We start from the raw sequence: 26,811 nt of genomic DNA on the forward strand, positions 1-26,811 counted from the left end.
CCTCATTATTTTTCTTAATTTTGTTTTTCATACTGGATAATCTCAATTGACCTGTATTTAAGTTCACTGATTCTGTCTTTTGCCAGTATAACTCTTGCTATTAAGACCCTTTAGTAATTTTTTCATTTCAGGTATTGTTCTTTTTAATTCCAACATTTATATTTAGTTATATTTTATAATGCCTATGTCTTTATTGATACTATATACTAGTTAGACATTGTTCCTATACTTTTATTCAATTTTTAGACATGGTTTACTTAGGGATTTGAAAATATGTAAAATAGCTGACTTAAAGGCTTCTTGTCTAGTATGTCAAATATCTAGGCCACCTGAGGGACAGTTTTCTATTGACTACTCTTTTTCTATATTGGCCAATTTTTCCTGTTTCTTTACTTGGCTTGTCATTTTTGGTTGAAAATAAAACAATTTAGATAATATACTGTGGAAACTCTAGAAAGCAGGATTCTCTGCTCTCTCTGCAGGACTTGGTTTGTTGTCCTTTTTGTTTGTCTTTGTTTGTTTTGTAACCTTTCTGAACTTTGCATTTCTTGTAGTGTGCAGCTACTGAGGACTCCACGTTGTTAGGTTAACAGTAGCAAATGATCAGTGAGGGATTTCCTTGAATATCTTGAATCAATAATTATTTTATTATTTGCTGAGACCTCCATGTACGTTGGGACACATTCACTAATCAGGCAGTATGCATCTCTGCCTTACCCTACACTTCTCTTCAGGACCTCAGGCTAAGCCAGAGTTGGAAGACTGGGCCCCTCAGGATGTTTCCTGGGCATGTGAACCACCTGCAATGTCTTCAGGAGTATTATAGAAATTTTTAAATCCCCCTATAGACATCTTATTTGCCAAATATTTTACTTAAGTTTTGTTTTTTCAGAATCTAGTTTGCTCCAAGTAGTTTTACAGCTTCAGGAAGCTGTAATATTAGACAACTTCCACTGATTATTCTCAACAAACTTCCTGGAGATAGGGCTTTTCCCATATTGGAGGGAACTTTGCATCAAGTCAAATAATGGCAATGTTCTATAAATGAGGATGTTCTAAGCAGTTATAAAAAAGATGAAATCATGTCAAGCTCGGTGGATAAAAATCTTTGATGAACTCTAAACTAATCTTCCCTGTCAATTGCTGCAAGTCTGGTTTTCATAGCCACTACAGTCGTGAGGTGGCTTCTTTTCAAGGTTTGTATGGAGACGGGGAGAGGAAGATGTGACTAAGTCCAGTTAAAAAGCCATGGAGTTATCTGTACTTAGTGACTCTGCAATCTTTCTTTAGTAAACACCTCTCAGAATTTACCAAGCCTTTGTATAACTTCTAGAGTTTAGTAAAAGTTGATTTTGATAATGTTGACAGTGTTCTTATTACTTTAATGGAGGAATGGATTTACAAAGCCTCTCATTTTGCCATCCTGCAAGTGCTTTATGTCATTTAGCGTAACTGCCAAAAACAAATATAAAGTAGAAACAATTTTAATTTTAAAGATATTCAAATTCACCAAAGTATTTAATATGTAAGCTCAAATGTGTACATAGTGATTACAAATTCATAATATCTCATGGGTAGTTCTCATTGTGTTTCTCTGGTTCAAATTTTAAATGCAAATTTCTAAGTGGTCACACAGAATGAGTAAATTGAATAATTCTAGTTATATTTCTTGTCTTTACAACCATTAACATTGTTGACTTTGCACTGTAACCTATTGCTATGCATACTGTATATGTATACACATGTATACTGTATGTATATACATATAAACAGAAGTATATAAGGCTACAGAGGTTAGACACAAACTGTCTCTAGCCAGCTAATTCACTCATAAAGTGAGTTCATGTACATGAGTCCAGATATTGGGTTAGGTGTTGTCTGTATAAGTGGAACTTGCCTATATTAACTTCTATTTAGAACAAAATGTTTACTAGAGGACAGGTAATAAGATATGCTAATTGTGAAGCCCATCTCTCTATACAATTTTAACTGTAACAAGAGCAAATTATTAAAATGTAGTACCAGGAAAGATATTTTTGGAGTATTTTATCAATGACTTTTTAAAGATGTGTTGGTACTTGGAGATAATAAAACGTAGTCTAACTATAATGGATTTTATTACTGTTCTTATATTTTCTGCAGAAAATTTACTGTTCATTGTTCGCAGTTGAAGCAATTTGTCCCCCTCTCTCCATCTATAATATGCAATGTTTCAAAGCTCAGTGAGTTTTTTCAAGCTTGTCTGTTATCAGGATAGTGTTAATTTCACCATACCACTCTTCTTTTACTTACTGGTCTTAGATACATCCAAAACAATACATTTTAACATGTGCAATGCTGATGCTTCCAGATACTACCAAACTAGCCTGGATTTATCACTTTTCTCATTAAGATGATATATTGAGCCATAGTAACACATAATTCATACAGTATTTTTGTTTTTGATCTTTAAAAAATGTTTTGAGAATTTGCTTTGATTTTGAAAATGAAGTAAGATTTCTTTCATCTGTCCCTCTAGACGTGACAGAAAGGTAAATACAACATAGTTTTTGCTTTGTCTTCCTATGAAAAATCTTCCACTTCTCAGGTTGACACTGATTCTATGCTTAGAAAGTCAAGACAAATAATGAGCATATTCTGATGCTACAGATTTAATGTTTTCTCCCTCCAATGTCATATTGGGTTTTAAATTTAAGCCATTAAGGGGCTTTTCCAAACACAAGATAAAGTTATCTATGTATGCTATCTGAATGGTCTTTAGACATTTTTTCTAGTAGCTACCTAAGTAATACCATGCATATTGATCTTCTTGCTTAATACTACCTCTGGTCGCATCTTTTCTCATTGGAGTCCCTGATCTTTCAGCACTCTGCTACCCTGGCTATAAGTATCGTAAACCAAAAGTCCCTCTGTTTTTCTTTGGATAATTTTAGTACTAGAACACTATAAAATGGCGTTTCTCCTTATCATTTAAGGTTATTATCTTTACCCTTACCGTGTAAGAGTCAATTCTATTTTTTAAAGAAGGTATCAGCAACCTTTGTTCTGTAGGGTCAGATAGTAAGTATTTTAGTTTCACAGGGATATAATCTTTGTTACAACTATTCAGTTTTATATATTGTACCACAGACAATATGTAAATAATTATGCATGACTATTTTATAATGTATTTTTGGATGCAGAAATTTGAATTTTATATAATTTTACATTTTACAAAATATTCTTTGATTATTTAAAATAATTCAAAAAGAACAAATTATCTAAGTTCATAGCTGTACAAAGACATCAAGATTAGACTGGGCTGAAAGGCCATAGTTTGCCAATCCTCAGCCTAAAGAAAGAATATCTTTATAGCCCTCCCATCGCCTGCCAAGTTGTTGTCATGTTCCTAGTCAGGGGATAAAAATTACAGCCAGAATGAAGACAGAGTTTTCTACATTTAGTTTTAAGAAGGTCTGATAAACTTCTAGAAAGATAGGCCATGTTTAGAAAATGGAGAGAAGTTTACATGAAAATCATCAAAACTGGAAAGGCGGTTGGAGTTTTCTGGTAAGTAAGCAGCAGGGGCATTGACTTGTAGGCCTCCACAATGCGTCTATAAAAATCAGCCCTTTCAAATTAAGACTAGAGGGAACTGCTCAAATATTCATGTTGTAGAAGTATTGCATCCAAAGTTTCAGTTTAATAAGCTGCTTATATACACATAAACACACGCACAGACTGCAGTATACAAAACATCTGAGAATAGGTTTTACTACTGGGATGGGGGGAAAGGAACGATAAGAACTGATATGGTTTGGCTGTGTCCCCAATCTTATCGCATAAGTAGTTCCCATAATTCCCACGTGTCATGGGAGGGACCTGGTGGGAAGCAATTGAGTCATAAGGGCAGCTACCCCCATGCTGCTGTTTTCATGATAGTGAGCAAGTTCTCACAAGATCTAATGATTTTGTAAGGGTTTTTCCCCTCTTTTCTTGGCACTTCTCCTTCCTGCCATCATGTGAAGAGCATGTGTTTGCTTCTCCTTCCACCATGATTGCAAGTTTCCTGAGACCTCCGCAGCCATGTGGAACTGTGAATCAATTAAACCTCTCTTCTTTATAAATACCCAGTCTTGGAAGTTCTTTATAGTAGCATGAGAACGGACTAATACAAGGACATTGTGTCATTAAAATCTGAAGAGGGTTTCTGTCTGTTGGGAGCATCAGCAGTGCCTTTTTTTTTTTTTTTTTTTTTTTTTTTTGAGAGGGAGTCTCGCTCTGTCGCCCAGGCTGGAGTGCAGTGGCGCAATCTCGGCTCACTGCAAGCTCCGCCCCGGGTTTACGCCATTCTCCTGCCTCAGCCTCCCGAGTAGCTGGGACTACAGGCGCCCGCCACCTCGCCTGGCTAGTTTTTTGTATTTTTTAGTAGAGACGGGATTTCACTGTGTAGGCCAGGATGGTCTCGATCTCCTGACCTCGTGATCCACCCGTCTCGGTCTCCCAAAGTGCTGGGATTACAGGCTTGAGCCACCGCGCCCGGCCAGCAGTGCCTCTTTTAAGGATGTTTGTGACTAGGGGGAAACAATAGCGTCCTCCTTGTGAATCCAATATGTTTGAAATGTTAAAATCAAGTAAAACATCAGTTATCCATGAATGGAAAAAGTGCAAGAAAAATGGAAGAATATCTATATTTATTCAAACATAAATTAAGCACTTACTGCCTATGCTAGGTTTCGCTTTCATAGCATTATTAGAGAATTGCCCAACTATATCTGGAAAGAAAAGGCAGTGTTTTATATACAGGTCATGTGGGTACTTTATTTGTAACATGACGCTAATGAGTGATTTCATTTAGTAAGAAATTCAAATCTGACTCTAAATTCAAAGCTCTTACTAAAACTCTTAAGCATTCTCCCTTGGTATTTAAAGTATATTAAAGGCTGTTTATCGCCATTCTTGAAAGCCAATTAAAGCTCTCCTGTGACTCACATAGAGACCTCATGTGTTCCTCAAAACTGTTCTGGTTGAAGAATAATTTAATTAAGAAAAAAGCAGTGGGTTTCTGAGCAGCTTGAAAGTGAGATGCACTTGGTGGGAAGGGTCAGGGAGACAGTCATTGCTTCCAGGAGGAAAGAAGAGAAAGGGACCTTTTTCAGCTTCTGCATTATAATATCTGGTTCATATCACGGCATGGTGTTGGGCAGATTGGGAAGAAAGTAAGGAAAGCACTAGAGTTTTTCTTCAAGCTTCAAACCGAGTTTCACTCATAGGCACAATACCTTAGAGTTACGTTGGTCATTTTAATCCATTTTGAATTTCCTAAACTATTTTCCTGAAAAACATTGTGTAATTTCTTTCTTTCTGGAAGATAAAAATTGCATGCATATCATCATACATACAATTGTAATCTCCTACCAAAAGAAGGTTTTTTCAACTGAATTTCTATCCTTTTTAAAAATATCAACTTGTGATACATTGTATCAAGGAAAATTACAAAGACCTACACGATAAAAGACATAGTAGTATGGCATCAGGATAGAAAGTGTTGACAAGGCAGGGGATAGGGAGTGAAATTAAATGTAGCTTAAGAGATAGATTATGCAATACTATTACAATAATTATTACTATCTTTATCTTCATGAAGAGGCAAATGGAAGCTATTAAAGATTTTCAAATGAGGGTGGGAATGTTACTTACTAAGATTTGAAATTCAAGAAGGCTGCTATGGCTGCAGTACAAAGAATATTTTAGTATCCAGAAAAGAGGAAGTGGGACTGGTTAATAGTAAAATCTTGTGCATGAATGGGACAACTTAGAGTGAAGAAGAGGGGAACTACAAATGAGGCGCTGAAACTACACTTATACCCTGCATGTAGCTTCCTTAAAATCCATTCCATATTGTCTCCTTAATTCAGGAATCTTCTATCCTGTGTTCTTAGAATCACCAAATATACTATTGATTCTGTCCAAATGCAATTGTGTGTTTGCAAGCTATGTAAAAAGCACTATGCCAGGCAACAAAATGATGACACATGTTTAAATAATTATCACAATAAGCAAAGCTAATGTAGTTGTATGAAAAGTGCTACAGAAACCTGGAGTGCTTAAGCATTAATTAAATATATGAAGAAAATCAGGACAGTGTTTACAAAGAAAAATAAAAGAAGATAAGCAATGTACTGGCTCTAGTTTATAGGCAGAAGCATGAATTTTAGGCTCGTGATGCAGACTTAACAAGTTGAGTGTTAATGTTATTAGAAACTGGTAGCAAAATTTCTCATAAGAATATTTTGTCTTCTTTAGCCAACTGTAAAGGAGTTTTGAGAATATTTAACCAATTCTTCTTGTGTATTTTTTAATATTTTATAAGTCACACTACTGAATTACTTTTTAATAGAACATGTTTTCTTTCCAAACTAATTATTGGTGAAAAACAATGAGCCATTTCCATGTATAAATATTTAACTAAATCTAATGTGTATTTGATCAAATATTATTATATGGACTTTTCTATAATATAACTGCTCAATCTCATCACCAAAAAGTATGATATGGTATTCTTTTTTTTTTTTTTTTTTTTTTGAGGCGGAGTCTCGCTCTGTCGCCCGGACTGGAGTGCAGTGGCCAGATCTCAGCTCACTGCAAGCTCTGCCTCCCGGGTTTACGCCATTCTCCTGCCTCAGCCTCCCGAGTAGCTGGGACTACAGGCGCCAGCCACCTCGCCCGGCTAGTTTTTGTATTTTTAGTAGAGACGGGGTTTCACCATGTTAGCCAGGATGGTCTCGATCTCCTGACCTCGTGATCCGCCCGTCTCGGCCTCCCAAAGTGCTGGGATTACAGGCTTGAGCCACCGTGCCCGGCCGATATGGTATTCTTAGTATGAGAAGAACTAAATAACAATTTACTTAATCATTATACAATTAAAATAATTTAATATAAGAATCAGGGTACCTGGACCATTATTTCATGTCTTATACCAGCTATTCTAATAGTTTGCAGGGGTATCCAATCTTTTGGCTTCCCTAGGCCACATTGGAAGAGGAATTGTCCTGGACCACACATAAAATACACTAACACTAATGATAGCTGATAAGCTAAAAAACATCACAAAAAACCCATAATGCTTTAAGAAAGTTTACAAATTTGTGTTGGGCTACATTTAAAGTCATTCTGGGGTACTTGCGGCCCACAGGGCACGGGTTGGACAAGACTTGTTTAAAGTAAAGCGTTTAAGAAAGCAAAGGAAGAAAATAACATGTTTAAGCAACAAATATAATGGGTATTTGCACTTTCAGTGTCTCACATGTCACACGATGGGTCCATTAACTTCATGTGGTGAATTAGGATAATTTATGGTCAGTCTCTACGGCCCCATGCTCCCCGACACAAAAATTGAAAGCCTTGAATAGTATCTGTCTTGAATGTGTTTGTAGTAACTGTCATCATATGTTATCTGCGTTTATGTATTTTTATAAGTAAGGATACTAAGTGAATTACAAAGTTAAGTATGCCTTAAGAGGTTATACTGATAGAGCAAATACACCCTAAAAGGGTAAACTATTTATTTTTTGTAAATGATGTTAACGACTTTTAAAAGGTGAAATTTAGTGAAAGAGAAAAAAATGAGAGAGAGAGATTCAGGTATGTATTTGTTGGCCACAAAATTGCCCCAAGATCTGAGAAACATTATTAGAAACATATGACTGCCTCTGAGTTTACAATGAAAAGGACAAAGCAGAGAACAAATATGGCCAAATTTACGTTGCTCAGGATAATGTGATGACTTACTTAGGCTGAAGTCAATTTTGAGTACATTTATATGCTTATTGACACTATGAAGTGTCTGTTTCAGAAATGTGATTCATCTATGTTGGAGCAAATAAGACATTTATTCTTTTTTATGGATCGATAATATTTTGATATGTGTATACTACATTTTGTCTATCGATACATCAGTTGATGGGCATTTGGAGTGTTTTCCATTTAAGCTATTACAAACAATATTGCAATGAATGAATGAATACCAATGCACTAGTTATCTTTATCTTTTTTTTTTTTTTTGAGCAACTATTTTTATTTCTCTTTGAAATACTTCTGTTTTCCATAGTGGCTATACCATTTTACATTCCCACTAGTATTAGATTTTATTTCTCTTTGAAATACTTCTGTTTTCCATAGTGGCTATACCATTTTACATTCCCACTAGTATTAGATTTTATTTCTCTTTGATATACTTCTGTTTTCCATAGTGGCTATACCATTTTACATTCCCACTAGTATTAGATGAGGGTTATTAATGTTTGTATTCTAGTTAACACTTGTTTTTTCAGTTTCTTTGAGTATCTGTCCTCATGGGTGTGAAGGTGTTTCATTGAATAGATAAACGTGCCTGCAGTAAAATAAAACAAATGAAATCAAACAAACATATAAAAACAACACAATGAGCTTCAGGAAGAATCGCAAATTAACAAACTATTCCTTTCTGCCTTCTGTGTTTTTTTGTTTTTTTTTTTTAATTTTTCTGGTATTTCTCCCATATTTTTTACTCTTAATACATCTTTTTAATATTTATCATAGAGCTTAAAATGGCTTCCTTAACTTTTGAGTTTAGGATGGTTTACCACAATTAATTGTCAATATTCTTTTATTGTATAAGTTCTAACTCAAGAGAGGAATTCATATGGAACAGTTAATCACGTTATTCTGGATTAAGGAATAATAGTTTTCTGACAGGCTCTGGATGATTTTTTTTTTCAACCTGATTCCACTGTATCCCACTGAGCACAAATTAAGATGTAGAATCATTTTATGTGGTCTCAGTTATGGAGGAGTACATCAAACACAATGAAGCACTAATTTATAGAGGTGCATTCTCTAAGAAGTGCATGTGAGCAACATAGAAAGTTCAATGCACACTTAGGACATGTTTAAACAACAAAGTAATAGAAACAAGTAATCTGGCAATAAAGAAATATTAAAGAATGTTACAAATATATAATAGAAAAACGTTTACTAGCAATACCAATTATAAATACTGTGAAGAAACATAGACAATTATTTTTGGCTAGAATGATCTAATATCCTAGTTGACAAGGATAATAACCTAGATAACCATATTTTCTTCAACTTGATGAAATTTTAAACAGTCATCTTTCTGACTCTAAGCCCCTGATTTCCCTTTCCATTACTTTCAAAGTAAAACATTTACTTTAGGACAGTTCTAATTGCAAATTTCTTCTCTGAAACTTTGAGATATAAAACTTTTTTAAAGCCCTTGCCATATTTCTCAAGGAACAAGGAAACATCCTTTTGAAATATAATTGTCAAAGAAAGTAATGCTTCTCTTTCTCTCCGTGTCTGTAGGAAAGAACTAACTTAGGCAGGTTCCCTGCTCCAAGCTGTATAACTACCTCTGGTCATGAAGTTGTAATATGAATTTTTTTTTTTTTGCTTTGGTTAAGGGCGATAGCAAATATAGATGGCTTACGATTTTCCTTGTTTAAGGCTGTAAAATCTTTCCAGCACTTTGTTTCAGTATTGTTCAGTTCAGACTCAGTTTGGCCTTTCTCTCCTATTGCAATAGCTTTGAAAGAGGTCTTGCTTATAAAGGACTCTCTAAATTTCTTCATCTTTTAATTTAAAAATTGTTGGAAATCTTACGCTCAAATATTCAACAAATAGAGTACCAAAAATTTTGGCTTTGAAGATTTAATTAATGGGAATTTTAAAAGTATGTCATTAAAATTTATACTTACTAAATCAATGTAGGATGTGAAAAATATAGAAAAATCAAATGAATATACATTTTATTTTGAAAATTTTAAATATATCTACTTGTAGGAATAATCTTTTAATGGAGCTACTATTTAAAATTAAAGTAATTTAGGGTTTTTTTTTTCCCCACAGAATTATATAGAGTTGGAAAACTAATTTTCAGTAATAAAGTTTGGTAGAATATTTAAAGTCATAAATAGAGAGTACTAATTTAATGAGTTTGTCTTATGAAAATATATGTAAAAGAAATTTTAAATGAAGGCAAAAATCAGTATCCATGAAAACATTTGGGCTGAAATATTTACACATTTTCATGTGAAAGGAAGTAGAATTGAAAATATTATCCTGTTGGCAAAATCGAATCAGTGCTTACAATGTCCTGCATTTATAGCACAGACAGTATGTTTCCCATTAAAAATAATACATGGTTTTAGCAGTAATTTCCAATAAGCCACATCAACCACAAAATGGATGCCCACTGAAAAAAATTTTCGGATCTTTAAGCTTTGTAATAACAGTATGGCTAGAAAACTCTGACCTGGGATTTTCAAAAATGTTCAGGGCTAAGACATTTATGACTAATTAAATTCACAACCAAAACCCTAGATAACATATCACCTTATGTCAGAGGAAAATTATACGTTTCCAATTTAGTGGTATTTTAATTTAGCTTCTGTTAAATTCGAGTTATTAAAATCTTCTGATTTATCTAAAATAGAAGATAACATTGTTTTGTGACTCCACAGCTCTTTTGTACCCAATGTCAAATATATAATAAAACATCATATACAGGTAAAGAGTAGAGACAGAGATTTAGAATCAGTAGAAAAAGTGAACAACAAAAAATTCATATATTAGAGAAAAGGATTTTACAATGAACATTTTAAATATGATATAGAAATAAAAGAAAAATAAATGGAAACATACAAAATGTTACTAGAAAGTGTAAACTTTTTAAAACTATTAAAATGGGCTTTCTAGGATTGAAAAAATGCAATACCTGAAATTAGTGTCATAATATGTACATTTAACAGCAGATTGGACACAGAAGAATGCTGAATTAATGAAATTAAACACAAAAACAAGATAATGGAAATGACACAAAAGGAAACATAGGATAGGAAAAGGAAAGAGAGAATATAAATAAAAAGAAAAGACTAGATCAGAGTTAAATAAATGTGTGTCATGCGTACAGAAGAAAAGAAAATATCAATCCACAGACTCAGTGAACATAGAATACCGCAAGCAGGATAGATTTGAAAATAGCTTTTAAAAACACATTACAGTAAATGTTGAAGACCTAAGACTCGGGGAAGAAAGACAAAAAGCCCCCGTAGAAAACAAGGCACTACTTTTAATGAAGAAAAAATAGAATTGACAGCTGGAATTTCAACAGAACTAAGGAAAGACAGAAGGCAATGTATTAACATCTTTAAATTTCTGCGCGGTGGCTCAAGCCTGTAATCCCAGCACTTTGGGAGGCCGAGACGGGCGGATCACGAGGTCAGGAGATCGAGACCATCCTGGCTAACACGGTGAAACCCCGTCTCTACTAAAAATACAAAAAAAACTAGCCGGGTGAGATGGCGGGCGCCTGTAGTCCCAGCTACTGGGGAGGCTGAGGCAGGAGAATGGCGTAAACCCGGGAGGCGGAGCTTGCAGTGAGCTGAGATCCGGCCACTGCACTCCAGTCCGGGCGACAGAGCGAGACTCCGCCTCAAAAAAAAAAAAAAAAAAAAAAAAAAGAATATAACTGGCAACCCAACATTGAAAAACTAAAGCGTATATCCTTCAAAAAGGGAGAAATACATATATTTTTGGATAGACAAAGACTGAGGGGTTTTATTGTCAGCAGCCATGCAATACAAAATGGAAAACGATTTTAAATAATGACATGGATGTGCCGAAGAAAATTTTGTATCAGACAATACTAAATCAGCAATGCATATGCTAATCTTTAGAGTTGCTATTAAAGAGATAATAAAACAGTCGACAACAAATAGAAGAAAATAAGAGAGAATCACAAAAATGTTTAATCTAAAGGAAGGCAAGAAATCAAAATCAAAGAAATGTAAAATATATATCTATGCAAAATGAATAATCATATCGTGTATGTTAACCTAACTACATCAGTAATTGAAGTAATTAAATTATATGTAAATGTGTAAATGGACTGTGTCTTTGTGTATACATAGATACAGATGTGTATTAATATGCTATCATCCCTGTGTTAAATACTATATGTGTTCTCAATATTGAATCTCTAATGAATGCTCACACACTGTGAGTTAGGGATATTACCAACATGTTAAATACGAAAAAAGCAAAGTTCAAAAGATCAAACTGTATGCCTGTCTGAGTGTGTTTGGGCTACCATAACAAAATACCATAGACCAGATACTGCTAGACCCTGCATTGAATAAGGAAGAAATATTTTTGAAATCTATGGATTACTGTTTATTTCATGGTGTCCTTTAATTTCAGATTTAATATAATCCAAAAAGCTCAGGTTTAACAAACACTAAAACATTATTTACTATGTGTATAATGTGTTATAGTATATATTATATATATATAATGTGTTATATACTATATATAATATGTACACAGATACATTCATTTTAAAATTTACAATTATATTTGGGGGAATATTTCTATATACATTAAAAAATTTGTCCAAAGCATAGCATCAAAAAATTATGAAGATTTTGATTAATAGTACCTTTCAGCTGATTACTTGAAAAGAACTTCATAATTAACCCATTGAAGGATAAAAATATCGGTATACATTATGAAAATATAGACTATGTACCTTCTTGACAAAGGAAGAAATAAGAATGAATACAAAAAATGTAATATCTGAACCTTCTAACCTCAGGTTTACTCGGGTTTCTGTAGAAACCAGAGATGAAGTCAAGAGATCGCATGCATGTAACTTATTTGGTGAAGTAATTTCCAGCAACGCTGAGCAGTGTTCCCCCACTGGTCCAGTACCTCCTTTCCAAACATCATGACTTTGTGAATGTTGGCAGTTTCCAGCAGATGTCTAGTCTACCCAAAGTGAAGCATCAGAAATAACCTGGGGCAGGTAAAGGAGGTTCAGTCAAACCAAGATGCTCAGGTCACAGCTGGGTGAAGCTAGCTACAACAAAAATAAGCAAAGTAAAAGACAAGCTGTGAAATTGGCGGGAAGTGAGCAAGAACTATGTGACACATCCCATAAATATGTAAATTACCACTTAGTAATTCATGGCAACTCTTTCAAGTAAAATTTATTTAAAAGAATGTTTTTACTCTAAATGAACAATCATACATTGTTGAAAATAAACCCTAAGAATAAGATTAAATTTCCTCTTTAAATACTTTCAAGTTGTTAGAAAAAATCTTGTGTACATTTACAATATTTGCATCCATTTTTTATAAGAATTTAATTATGAAGTTTCCCTTTTAACTTCTCTTTCTTAAAGAACAAAGTATAATTGAATATTAAAATGTAAATATTCTTATAATACTGTGTATTTAAAAAATGAATACAAGGTATAGATCTCAAAAATATCAACAACTACTGGCCGGGTGCTGTGGCTCACGCCTGTAATCCCAGCACTTTGAGAGGCGGAGGTGGGCGGATCACGAGGTCAGGAGATCTAGACCATCCTGGCTAACATGGTGAAACCCCAGCTAACACGGTGAAACCCCAGCTAACACGGTGAAACCCTGTCCCTATCTGAACCCCAGCTGAAAATACAAAAAAATAGCCTGGTGTGGTGGCGGGTGCCTGTAGTCCCACCTACTCGGGAGGCTGGGGCGGGAGAATGGCTTGAATCCGGGAGGTGGAGCTTGCAGTGAGCAGAGATAGCACTACTGCACTCCACTCTGGGGAACAGAGCAAGACTCTGTCACAAAAAAAGAAAAACAAAACAAAACCAAAAACAAAAAATCTACTGTGTGTCCCTCAGAGTTACTTATTTAAACTCAATCTCCTTTTCTATATGCTTTGGTTATTCCATTCAAATAACATACTGTAATAGTTAAAAGGGTGACTACGGGGTTGAACTTGTTCAAAAGCTCATTTCATTATTAGAATTAAGCTTTCCATCACTTGTATGATCGTGGATATGTCCCTTAGACTCTGTGACTCAGCTTCCTTATTTAAAAATAGGGAACATGATATCTGTTTAATGCTTGCAATGTGCTTAGAACACTCATTTAAATGGTTTTGCAAATGTATTTACTCAAAGGGATTAAGTAATTTGCCCTAGGTCACATCTCTTCTGACTAAATCAGGGGACTAGAGCCCTGATTGTTAAACTTTCATTCCACCCCATGCCATTCCCCACAGTGCCTAACACAATGGCTTTTGTGATGTATTTTTGTCTCAAAAATGTATTAATTCTATTCTTTAATGAAAGAAAATCAGTATTTTAAATTACATAATGAGCTCCTCAGTAATCATGAATCAAAAAGTTTAGCTAATCACTACAGATTGATTGATTTTGCTTTGAAGGTATTTGAACGATATCTGGATAAATAAATGTCTTTTTTCTTTTAGCATTTATTGGAAAATATATGAAACTGCCTGTTCTTAAGGATTTATCCTGATGCTTTTAGAAGAATTGGTATATTTTAGAAGCTCAAACCTTATCCGGTTTGGGAAATAGAGAAGACTGACAAACTGATTCTTCCAATAGATTCTCTAATACCTTTCAGTGATATGCAGCAGAAAATGGGTTTATGATGCACCGTGAGACCAGAAATCAACAATGGTAAGCCAAATAGAAAAGTCAAAGAGAATGTCCCTGGGGGCATCACTGTGGAAACCACGGAAGCTCAAGTTAGCAGTACAGGAGAAAGAGAAAGTGCCGGATAAGAACAGAGCCCCAAACAAATTAAACCAAAACCCTGTGGTTGGAGCTGAAGCAGTATTTATAATCCTTTACAATGCATGCATTTATTTCAAATTTCTTTTCCCATAATGGTGCTAGGCTCTGTAAACAGCCATGGCCAGCAAGATCAGGCATTTCTACTCAAAATCACTACTTCATCAAAACAAAACTTATTTCAAGTTACATTAGGCTTCCCCAGCTGGGCTAAATACAACTATAATATAATGTTTGTTTCTAAAATATAAGGGAGGAACTTTCATTCGGTCGCCAGTGAGCTGAGACTGCTATATCTTAAAATTTCCAGTGAACTTTAGAGATATAAATTAGGTCCTGGTCTTCAGAGTTATAAATTAGATCCTGGTTTTCTGTCTGCCTTAAGAGAATTTAGGGGGAAAGACTCAAATAATTTCAAGGAGTTTTAAAGAACAGCCACCCTTGAGTAATGTTTTGGGAAAGAGTGTATATCCAGAGATATTGTAAAGAGAAAAGGTTTTGATTGTTGAGCTTCAATGTATATAAGGTCATGTTAGTTCCATTTGTGGGTCTTTTACATTACTTTCAGCAAGTTTCATAATCTATATCCTAAAACCATGTATATTCTATGATTCTGTTAGTTCCAGGCTGTAAGGTATATTGATGCATAATGATAAGACAGGATCAAACACTAAAGTAAGTGCAAACAATAAAATATTTTAACACACTTTTAACACTTACAACTGGTGACCTAAGAATTACGGGAGGAGTATTTTGTGTCTCATTACATATACCTGCCTATAGAATTTACATGTTTCCTTCTAATTAAATTAAATTCTTATTTGAGTTACTTGTATTTATTACTCATATCTCTCATGCTTGCTCTTTTATGAAATTAATACTGGTCTACATTTCCTTCTGATAGTATAATTTTAGGCAATCTGAGACCATCAACTGTAAGTTGTTTTGAGCTTCAGAAAGCTTAAGATAGTCAGGACCTCAAGTTCTTCTTGCTGAGTGATATTTTTTGGCTCTATGTTCCCATCCAAATCTCACCTTGAATTGTAATAACTTCCATGTGTCAAGGGAAGGACCAGGTGGAGGTAATTGAATCATGGGGGCAATTTCCCTCATGCGATTCTCTGGTAGTAAATGAGTTCTCATGAATGCTGATGGTTTTATAAGTGTCTGGCATTTCCCCTGTTGGCACTTCTTCTCTCTCCTGCTGCCATGTGAAGAAGGCTGTGTTTGCTTCCCCTTCCACCATGATTGTAAGTTTCCTGAGGCCTCCCCAGCTATGTGGAATTGTCAGCCAATTAAGCCTCTTTTCTTTATAAATTACCCAGGTTCAGGCAGTTCTTTATAGCAGCAGAAGAATAAACTAATACACTAAGCATGTCACAAAGAATATTGCATGTCAGAAAAACATGGTGATATGGATTGACTCTGTGTCCCCATCCAAATCTCATGTTGAATTATGATCTTCAGTGTTGGAGGAGGGACACTGTGAGAGGAGATTGAATCATGGGGTGGATTTTCCCCTTGCTGTTCTCATGATAGTGAATAATTTCTCAGCAGATCTGATGGTTTCAAAGTTTGTGGCACTTTCCCCTTTGTGCTCTCTCTCCTACTCCACCATGCTAAGATATGCTTGTTCCCCCTTCACCTTCCACCATGATTGTAAGTTTTGTGAGGCCTCCCAGCCATGGTTTCTGTGCAGCTTGTAGAACTGTGAATCAACTAAGCCACGTTTCTTCATAAATTACCCAGTCTCAGGTAGTTCTTTATAGCCGTGTGAGAACAAACTAATAGATAAAATTGGTACCACAGAAGTGGGGGCATTGCTGCAAGAATACCTTAAAACTACTTTAAAACTAGATAATGGGCAGAGGTTAAAACAATTTGGAAGGATTAGAAGTCAGGAAGATGTGGAAAAGTTTGGAACTGCTTAGAGACTTGTTGAATGGTTCTGATGAAAATGATATTGACAGTGAAGTCCAGGCTGAGGTGGCCTCAGACGGAGATGAGAAACTTATCGGGAATAGGAGTAAAGGTCACTCTTGCTATGCTTTAGCAAAGAGACTGGAAGCATATGCCCCAGCTGTAGAGATTGTGGAATTTGAACTTGAGATAGATGATTTCGAGTATGTGGCAGAAAATATTTCTAAGCAGCAAAGTATTTGAGAGGTTGCCTGGCTGCTTCTAAAAGCCTATGCTCACTTGCATAAAGAAATGACCTGAAACTAGAATTTATATGTAAAGTGAAACAAAACATTAAAGTTTGGTAAATTTGGAGTCTGACCATGAGGTAGAAAAGAAAAAAAAAAAATCTGGGGAGGAATTCAACTCAACACTGCAGAAATTTGCATAAGTGAAGAAGAGCCAAATATTAATAGCCATGATAATAGAAAAAACTGCCTCCAGGGCATTTCTGAGACCTTCACTGTGGCAGCCCCTCCCATGACAGGCTTGGAGAGCCAGGAGAGAAAAATGGTTTTCTGGGCCAGGCCCGGGGCCCTGCTGCTCTGTGCAGCCTTGGGACATGGTACCCTGCATCCCAGCCACTCCAACTCCAGCTATATGTAAGTGACTAAGGCTCAGCTCAGGCCATTGCTTCAGAGGGTACAAGCCCCAAGCCTTGGTGTCTTCCACATGGTGTTTGGCCTGAAGGTGCATGGAAGGCAAATGTTGAGGTCTGGGAGCCTCCACCCAGAGGCTCCAGCCTCCATCCTTCCTACATTCAGAGGATGTAGGAAATCCCTGGATGTCTAAGCAGAACTCTGCTGCAGGAGTGGAACCCTCATTGAGAACATCTACTAGGGCAGTGCAGAGTAGAAATGTGGGGTTGGAACCCCACAGAGTTCCCACTGGAGCACTGCCTAGTATAGCATTGAGATGAGGGCCACCATCCTCCAGATCCCAGAATAGTAAATCCACTAATGGTTTGTCATACCCCTGGAGAAGTCACAGGCACTCAATGCCAGCCCATGAGTGCAGCCTTGGGGGCTGTAACCTGCAAAGCCATAGAGGCAGATCTGACTGAGGTCTTAGGTGCCCACCCCTTGTATCAGTGTGCCCTGGATGTAAAACATTAAGTCAAAAGAAATCATTTTGGAGCTTTAAGATTTAATGACTGCCCCTCTGGATTTTAGACTTACATGAGGCCTATAGCCCCTTTGTTTTGGCCAATTTCTCCCTTTTGGAATAGGAGCATTTACCCAATGTCTGTACTCCCATTGTATCTCGGAAGTAACTAACTTGTTTTTTATTTTACAGGCTCATAGGCAGAAGCAACTAGCCTTGTCTCAGATGAGAATTTAGATTTGGACTTTTGAGCTAATGCTGGATGAGATAAGAGTTTGGGGGATTGTTGGAAAGATATGATTGTGTTTTGAAATTTGAAAAGGATGTGAGATTTGGAAGGGGTCAGTGGTAGAGTGATATTGTTTGACTCTGTGGCCCCAGCCAAATCTCATGTTGAATTATGATCATCAGTGTTGGAGGAAGGGCATGGTGGGAGGTGATTGGATCATGGCGGAAGATTTTCCCCTTGCTGTTCTTATTTTAGTGAGTGAGTTCTCATATCTGGCCCTTTACAAGTGTATGGCACTTTCCCCTTTGCTCTCTGTTTCCTACTCCACCATGATAAGATGTGCTTGCTTCCACTTCACCTTTTACCTTAATCCTAAATGTCCTGAGGTCTGCTAGCCATGCTTCCTGTACAGCCTATGGAACTGTGAGTCAATGAAACCTCTTTTCTTCAAATTTAGCCAGTCTCAGTTCTTTATAGCAGTGTGAGAATGAACTAATGTAGTTGGACAGCAAATGATTCTGCTCTTCTATGCCTGAAGAAAAGGGGATATCCTGTAATCTAAATAAATCTGAAGAGGACTTTGCTTTCCATGTTACCCTGGAATCTCTGTGGACCACTGATAACTTACCTCGCAATACTCCAAACTGTTACATACTCAGTAATGCCTTCAAATTGGAGTCATTTCTAAACTAATGAGTCATGCAATTTAAGAAACAATAATAGATAATACTGTTGTTTTGGAAAAGCCCTTTCTTTTCTTTTTGGGCTGTCTACACTAAATATTTATTGGAACCAGTGACATATAAAAGACTGGTACTCAGATATGATCTGTTTCAGTCTTCTTATGATTTAGATGTAACATGAATTTAACGTAAGTATTCAAGATTTTTGAGCTATTTTTCAGAATCCTATTGAGATGGTATTGGGCTTCTGAATTCTCCCTGTTGAAAGCTATATGGTTATATTAGTTTCAAAAATGGAAAGAGAGGCCTGTAATCCCAGCACTTTGGGAGGTGGAGGTGGGCGGATCGTGAGGTTGGAAGATCAAGATCATCCTGGCTAACAAACGGTGAAACCCCGTATCTACTAAAAATACAAAAAAATAGCCGGGCGTGGTGGCAGGCATCTGTAGTCCCAGCTACTCAGGAGGCTGAGGCAGGAGAATGGCGTGAACCCAGGAGGCGGAGCTTGCAGTGAGCCGGGATAGCACCACTGCACTCTAGCCTGGGCAACAGAGCGAGATTCCATCTCAAAAAAATAAATAAATAAAATAAAATAAAATAAAGAGAGAAACACTAAGTGAAAACATAAGAAATACCATGGCTCCAATTCTTGCTGAGATTTATGTTTTTATTCTGTTTAATGAGCCTTTAGCATAAATGTATACATGTGTGGCAGAGAGGGGGGATCTCCAGGTATGAGAAACTAAAGATATATCCTTTCTAGAGAGAGAATCTGTATATGCATGCATATATACAAAACAGAGACCTTTGTATGTCATATTAAATTTCAAAATACTGTGGTTGGTTATATATTGTTCTTTTATAGATCTCTCAATCAAAAAAGTAAACTGAGGAAACAAGGAAACAATGATCTATGAGAAAATAATTCTACATTCAGGACTTGCCATTCTACCAGGGTTTTAAAAAGGTATTTATTGATTTATTACCCTATTGAAGGACATATCGTTGCTTCCAGTTTGGTGCAACTATGAATAAAGCTGGTATGATATTCATGTGTAGGTTTGTGCATAAACAGAAGTTTTCAAATAAATTGGGTAATACCTATGGTATGACTGCTGGATTGTATGGTAGGACTGTGTTTAGCTTTGGAAGAAACTGCCAAACTTTCTTCTAAAATGGCTGTAACATTTTGCATTCCCTTCATAGACAATCATGTCATCTGTGAACAAAGATTGTTTTATTTCTTCCTTCCCAATATGCATACATTTTATTTGCTTTTTTGGTCTTCTTGCATAGTTGAGGAAAGGGGTTCCCAAGATGGTAACGATCTGTGGTCTGTTAGGAACATGACCACACTGCAGGAGGTGAGTGGTGGGTGAGCGAGCATTACTGCTTGATCTCTGCCTGCTGTCAGATCAGTGGTGGCATTAGATTCTCATAGAAGCACAAATCCTATTGTGAACTGCACATTGAGGTGTATTAGTCTGTTTTTACACTGTTATAAAGATACTACCTGAGACTGGGTAGTTTATAAACAAAAAAGGTTTAAATAATTCACAGTTCTGCATTGCTAGGGAGGTCTCAGGAAACTTACAATCATGGCAAAAGGCCAATGGGAAACAAGGCACATCTTACAAGGCAGCAGGAGAGAGAAAGGATGGAGGGGAAACTGCTACTTTTTTTTTTTTTTTTTTTTTGAGACGGAGTCTCGCTCTGTCGCCCAGGCTGGAGTGTGGTGGCCGGATCTCAGCTCACTGTAAGCTCCCCCTCCCAGGTTTACGCCATTCTCGTGCCTCAGCCTCCCGAGTAGCTGGGACTACAGGCACCCGCCACCTCACCCGGCTAGTTTTTTTGTATTTTTTAGTAGAGACGGGGTTTCACTGGGTTAGCCAGGATGGTCTCGATCTGACCTCGTGATCCACCCATCTCGGCCTCCCAAAGTGCTGGGATTACAGGCTTGAGCCACCGCGCCCGGCCAGAAACTGCTACTTTTAAAACCATCAGATCTTGTGAGAACTCCCTCACTATTAGGAGAACAGCATAAGGAAATCTACCCCCATGATCCAATCACCTCCTACCAGGTTCCTCCCTTAACATGTGGGGATTACAATTTGAATTGAGATTTGGGTGGTGACACAGAGCTAAACCATATCATGTGGTTTTGCGCTCCTTATGAGAATCTAACACCTGATGATCTGAGGTGGAACAGTTTCATCCCCAAAGCATTTCCCCCAACACTGTCTGTGGAAAAACTGTCTTCCACAAAATCAGTCCTTGGTGCCAAAAGGTTAGTGACTACTGATCTAGGACTTCAAGTATGATATTGAATAGGAGAAAAGCATACAATGTCCCAAATTAGTTATTATGTTAGCTGTTGGCTTTTTGCTTTTTTTTCTTAAGATGTTCTTTATCAAGTAGAAAAAGCTTGTTTCTATCCCTAATTTGCTGAGGATTTTAATCAACTATGGGTGATATTTTTAAGTGCTTTTTCTGCATGAATTTATATAATTGTATACTTTTTTCTCTTTATCCCTTTGAAATGGTAGGCTACATCAATTAATTTTTGAATATGAAACCTACCTTACATATATGAAATAAATCCAACTTGGTTGTAGTATACAAATTTTGTACAGATTTTTTGATATAATATGATATAGTATGATTGATATGCTAATATTGGTTGAACATTTTTGCATATATATTTATTAGAGCTATTGCTCTATAGATTTCCTCTTTTGTAATACCTTTGTCTGCTTTTGGATAGGATAGTGCTGGCCTTACAAGAATAAGTAGAAGGTGCTGTTTCTGCTTGTGTGTTTTGGGAGTGAATTTGGAGAATAGGTGTCATTTCTTATTTAAATATTTTGTAGAATTTATCACTGAAATTGTCTGGAGTTGTTTTATTTATTGGAGGGTTATAATTATTCACTCAATTGCTATAATACATATAGGTCTTCCTGGTTATTGATGTTTCCTTGTGTGAGTTTTTATAGTTTGTGTCCTTCAAGAATTTTTATTTCATCTACATTTCAAATATATGGTCATATATTTGTGGAAATCGTTCCTTTCTTAACCTTTTAAAGTCCACAGGATTAGTAGTGATGTCCCTTCTTTGTTTTGATGTAGACAATTTGTTTCTCCTCTCTTCTTTTGTCAAATTGATTAATCTCTGTACAGATATACCAATTTTATTCATCTTTTTCAATAACTGTTTTAGGTTTTGTTAATGTTCTTTATGATTTTTCTGAATTCAATTTTATTGATGTCTGCTCCTGTTAAGTATTTTGTTATTTTCTACTTGAACTAGGCTTAAATTGTTCTTCTTTTTATAGTTTTATGTAATTAAAACTTAGGTCAAGAAGAAATTGTCTGACTAATTTTATTTTGGCTTCAACTCTGAGCATTTGAATTGAATGGCTAAGGCTGTTTTAACCACACTAAATTTGACATAGGTAACTTTGCCTACTGTCCCTTAACAATGTGGTGGAAAATAATATGTATAGCAACTTGGGCTAAACATTTCATAATTTTATCTGAATAAAGTAAGGTTGCTGTCATGCATCTTTGCAGTTTGGCGTTAGTCTCCGTATCTTCTGACTCACTGAGTGCCTCTAGTACCTTAATTCTCTCATTTCTCGGTTATGCTCAAAGGTCTTCAGAGTTAAGCTATGCTTTGGGTTAAACTGCCTATTTGCCAGCAAAAGTACATACTTAAAAAATGAAAAGAGGAAGATAAAGAGGAGGGGCAATATGTTAGAGTAGAACATTCAAAAGTTTGTTCCCCCAAAGAAGGCCTAGGTACAAACAAAATGAAACCACTTCTTGATATATTATAAATAAACTATTAAAGATCAAAGACAAAAAGTCCTGGAAACAACAAGATAAAAAAAACAAATAACATCAATTTGCATAACTATTCATTCATAAAATATTTTCACAAGAGCTCCAAAAAACCCAGTGAGAGATCCCATTACCTGGAGTTAGCATAATAAGAAAAGATGCATTGAAGTGGGTCAAAAGAACAGTTTTACATTAACCATATCACTTCTTCCACAACCACAGGCAGCATAGCACAAAGGAATATACCATTTGCTTGAAGGAAGCAAAAGAAGGTAAGTGTAGGACTTTGCCTTGCAACTAAGTACTGTACCCACCCCACTGAAACCCAGCAATGAGTAGATTCCATGGCCGCTGACACCAGAAGGTATCCACATTGGGGGATCTTGACCTGGCCTGAAACCAAACAGGAACCCATGACCCTGGCTAGATGGACTTGAGATCGATCACCCATCATTGCTGGTTAACTACAGCAACCTAGAGTCTTGCATAAGCCATGGTAGAGAACAGGCTGCAGCAGCTGCAGGCCTTAGGTGTGCCACAGTACTATGGTGTTCTCTGTAGTCGTAAACTTTGTGACTAGCCCAGTGCTTTGTCAGCCTCAGTGGCCAAAGGATTCCAGTGCAGTAGTCCGCAGTTTAGGACATCCCCTACTGCTGCAATGACTGAAGCAATTTGCAGGCTTGAATACCTAATCAATCAACTTGCATGAAATGTCTGAACAGGTTTACTGCTGAAGAAAGATCCCGACAAAGCCAAACTAGGAAGACTGGATTAGGTACCTATGTCAATGTGCAGACTTCGACACACAGCCACAATGATCAAGATTAATTTCAAAAACATGATGTCACTAAGTAGACAAAAGAAGTTGTCAGTGAGTGATCCTCAACTGGCAATGAGATAACAGCTTGATGAATAATTCAAAATAGCAGCTTTAAGGAGGCCCAGCAAATTTCATTCAAAATACAAGGAAACATTTGACATATTTATCAGATAAATTTGACAGAAAGATTGAATTTTTTAAAAAAAATTAAACAGAAATCCTAGAATTGAAAAACACAATAAAATAAATTTCAAAAGATAGCATAAATAACAGAATTGATCAAGTAGAGGAAACAATCTGTGAACTCGAAGGTAGGTTAATTGAAAATATACTCAAAGGAGAAAAAGGAAAAATGAATATAAAGCAATGAAGAAAATCTACGAGATTTATGAGACAAAGTCCAAAGTGCAAATGGATAAGTAATTGATGTTCAAGAGTGTGTTGAAAAAGGAAAAAGGATAGAAAATTTATTTCAAGAAATAATAAAGGAAAAAATGCCCAAACCTAGAGGAAGATACAAATATCCAGATACAGGAAGACTATGTCTCTAATTAGATTCCAATCAAATAAAACTACCCCTTGATGTATTATAATTAGACTGTTAAAGATCAAAGATGAAAAGTCAATCATGAAAACAGCAAGAGAAAACAAATAACGTATAAGTGTGTACCAATACATCTAACAGCAGAATTCTCAGCAGAAATTCTACAGATAAGGAGACAGTGGGAAAATATATTCAGTCCAGAAAATTAAAAAGCACAAAACTACCAATCAAGTATAGTACTATATCCAGGAAATCTGTTCTTCAGAAATGGAGAAATAAAGACTTTTCCGTTTACAATACAAAATCATTAAAATAATTACAGTCATTTGTTAGGAAATGTACATTTTTAAAAAATATAAATTGTGACATTAAAAATACAAAATGTAGACAGGAAGAAAAGATAGAGTAGACTTTTTTCCCAATCATTTTTTTCTTATTTTTTATAATGAAAGTTAAGTTCTTGTCAGTTAAAATAACCTGCTATAACTGCAACTTACTTTTTGAAAACCTTATGGTAACTCACCGAAAAAAGGCTAAAAGATGCACTTGAAAAGAAACAAATTAAAGCATACTACTAGAGAAAATCATTTAATCTCAAAGGTAGATAGTAAGAGCAAAGTAAAGAAGAAAGAATCTGTAAAACAACTAGAAAATAATCAAAATGGCAGTAGTAAGTCCTTAAGTACTAATAATTACCCTAAATATAATGGGATTAAATTCTCCAATTAAAAGATACAGAGTTTGAGAAACATTCCAGGACACTGGTCTGGACAAAGATTTATGTAATAAGAACTCAAAAACACATGCAACCAAGCAAAAATGAACAAACGGGATTATATCAAGCTAAAAAAACTCTGCACAGCAAAGGACTAAATCAGTAAGGAGAAGAGATAAACCTCCAAATGAGAGAAAATATTTCCAAACTACCTATCTGAAAAGGGATTAAAAGCCAGAATATATAAGAAGTTTGAACAATTCAATAGAAAAAAATAATTTAATTAAAAATGGACAAAAGCTCTAAATACACATTTTTCAAAAGCAAACATGCAAATAGCCAACAGATATATAAAAATGCTTAACATCACTAATTATTAGAGAAATGCAAATTCAAACCACAGTGAGATATCATCTAGTCCAAATTAAAACGACTTTTTTCTAAAAGACAGGGAATAACAGAGGCTGATGAGGATGTGAAGAAAAGGCACCGCTCATACACTGTGGGTAGGAATGTAAATTAGTACAGCCACTATGGAGAAGAGCATGTAGGTTTTCAAAAACAAAACAAAAAAATCAAACTACCATATGATCTATAAATGTCAATGCTGGGTATATATCCAAAAGAAAGGAAATCAATATATCAAAGAGATATCAGTACTCCCATGTTTATTTCAGCACCATTAACAAGATGCAGAAACCACCTAAGTGTATATTAATGAATAAATGAATTAAGAAAATATGGTACATATTATATACCTAATAAAATATTATACTGCCATAAAAAACAATGAGATCCTCTCATTTGCAACAAAATGGATGGAATTACAGGACATTATTTCAGTGAAATAAGCCAGGCACTGGAAGACAAGTATCACATATTCTCACTCATATGTACAAGCAAAAAAATTGAACTCATGGAGTTAGAAAGTAGAATAATGATTACCGCAGGCTAGAAAGGGTAGTGAGGAGGAAGGTGATAAAAAGATGAAGAGGCAATGATTAATGGGCCCAAAAATACAGTTTTTTGAGACAAATAAAAATGGTAATGCAACATAACAAAACCTATGAGATACAGCAAAAGCAATTCTTAGAGGAAAGTTCACAGCAATGCCTTCGTACATTTGCTGTGCTATAAAGGAATAGTGGAGGGTGAGTTGTTTATAATGAAAAAAGATTCCTTTAACTCATCATTCTGTGGGATGTACAAAAACCATGGCATCAGCAACTGCTTATGGTGAGGGATTCAGGGCACTTCCACTAACGGTGAAAAATGAAAAGGAGATGCATAAGGAGCTGCATATCACATGGCAAGGCAGGAAGAAAGAGAAGATGAAAGTGCCAGACCCTTTTTAACAGCTAAATCTCAAGGGAACTAACAGTAAAAACTCACTCAATCTTAGGAGAATAGCACCAACCTTTTCATGAGGGATCTGTCCCCAAAACACATCACCTCTTGCTAGGCCCCATCTTCAACACTGGGGATCAAATTTTTACATGAGATTTGGAAGGGATAAAGATCCAAACAATATCAAGCAATAAATGTCTACAAAAGAAGAAGGATCTCAAATAAAAGACCTAATATTACACCTCAAGGAACTAACAAAAAAGAACAAACTACACACAAAATTAGTAGAAAAAAAAGACATAATATCAGAGCGATGACCGAGGTGCTTAGATATCGCGAGGTGAAGTGTTAAAAACTGCCAACAATCGATTGGCTAACTAGGTCGATGACGCCAAACGCAAGATGCCGGGCCTACCGCGGGAGCCTGAGGGAAGCCGTGCATTCCGTTCCAAGGCGTCGGTGAGCCAGCGGAATGTACGCCATGAGCAAAGCTCACCCTCCCGAGTTGAAAAAACTTATGGACAAGAAGTTATCATTGAAATTAAATGGTGGCAGACATGTTCAAGGAATATTGCGGGGATTTGATCCCTTTATGAACCTTGTGATAGATGAATGTGTGGAGATGGCGACTAGTGGGCAACAGAACAATATTGGAATGGTGGTAATACGAGGAAATAGTATCATCATGTTAGAAGCCTTGGAACAAGTATAAATAATGGCTGTTCAGCAGAGAAACCCATGTCCTCTCTCCATAGGGCCTGTTTTACTATGATGTAAAAATTAGGTCATATACATTTTCATATTAGACTTTTTGTTAAATAAACTTTTGTAATAGTCAAAAAAAAAGACATAATATCAGAGCATATACAAAACATAAACTAAAGAAACAACATTCAGAAATCAACAAAGCAAAGAGCTACTTTTTGAAAAGATAAAA

General features: G+C 35.9%; 1 protein-coding gene and 1 long non-coding RNA gene across 3 annotated transcripts in view; both read left to right on the plus strand.

Moving 5' to 3' along the window:
* LOC117080961 overlaps nt 1-26,811 on the plus strand; it is a 104,078-nt gene that overhangs the window by 18,352 nt on the left and 58,915 nt on the right. The window lies entirely within an intron of this gene.
* On the plus strand, nt 26,260-26,720 carry LOC117080960 (small nuclear ribonucleoprotein G-like). The gene has a single exon (XM_033206461.1). It carries the CDS (start codon nt 26,347-26,349, stop codon nt 26,584-26,586), a length of 240 nt encoding a protein of 79 aa, XP_033062352.1. The 5' UTR covers nt 26,260-26,346; the 3' UTR covers nt 26,587-26,720.

Source organism: Trachypithecus francoisi, unplaced genomic scaffold, assembly GCF_009764315.1.
Source record: "Trachypithecus francoisi isolate TF-2019V2 unplaced genomic scaffold, Tfra_2.0 Lachesis_group8, whole genome shotgun sequence".
Classification (NCBI taxonomy): domain Eukaryota; kingdom Metazoa; phylum Chordata; class Mammalia; order Primates; family Cercopithecidae; genus Trachypithecus; species Trachypithecus francoisi.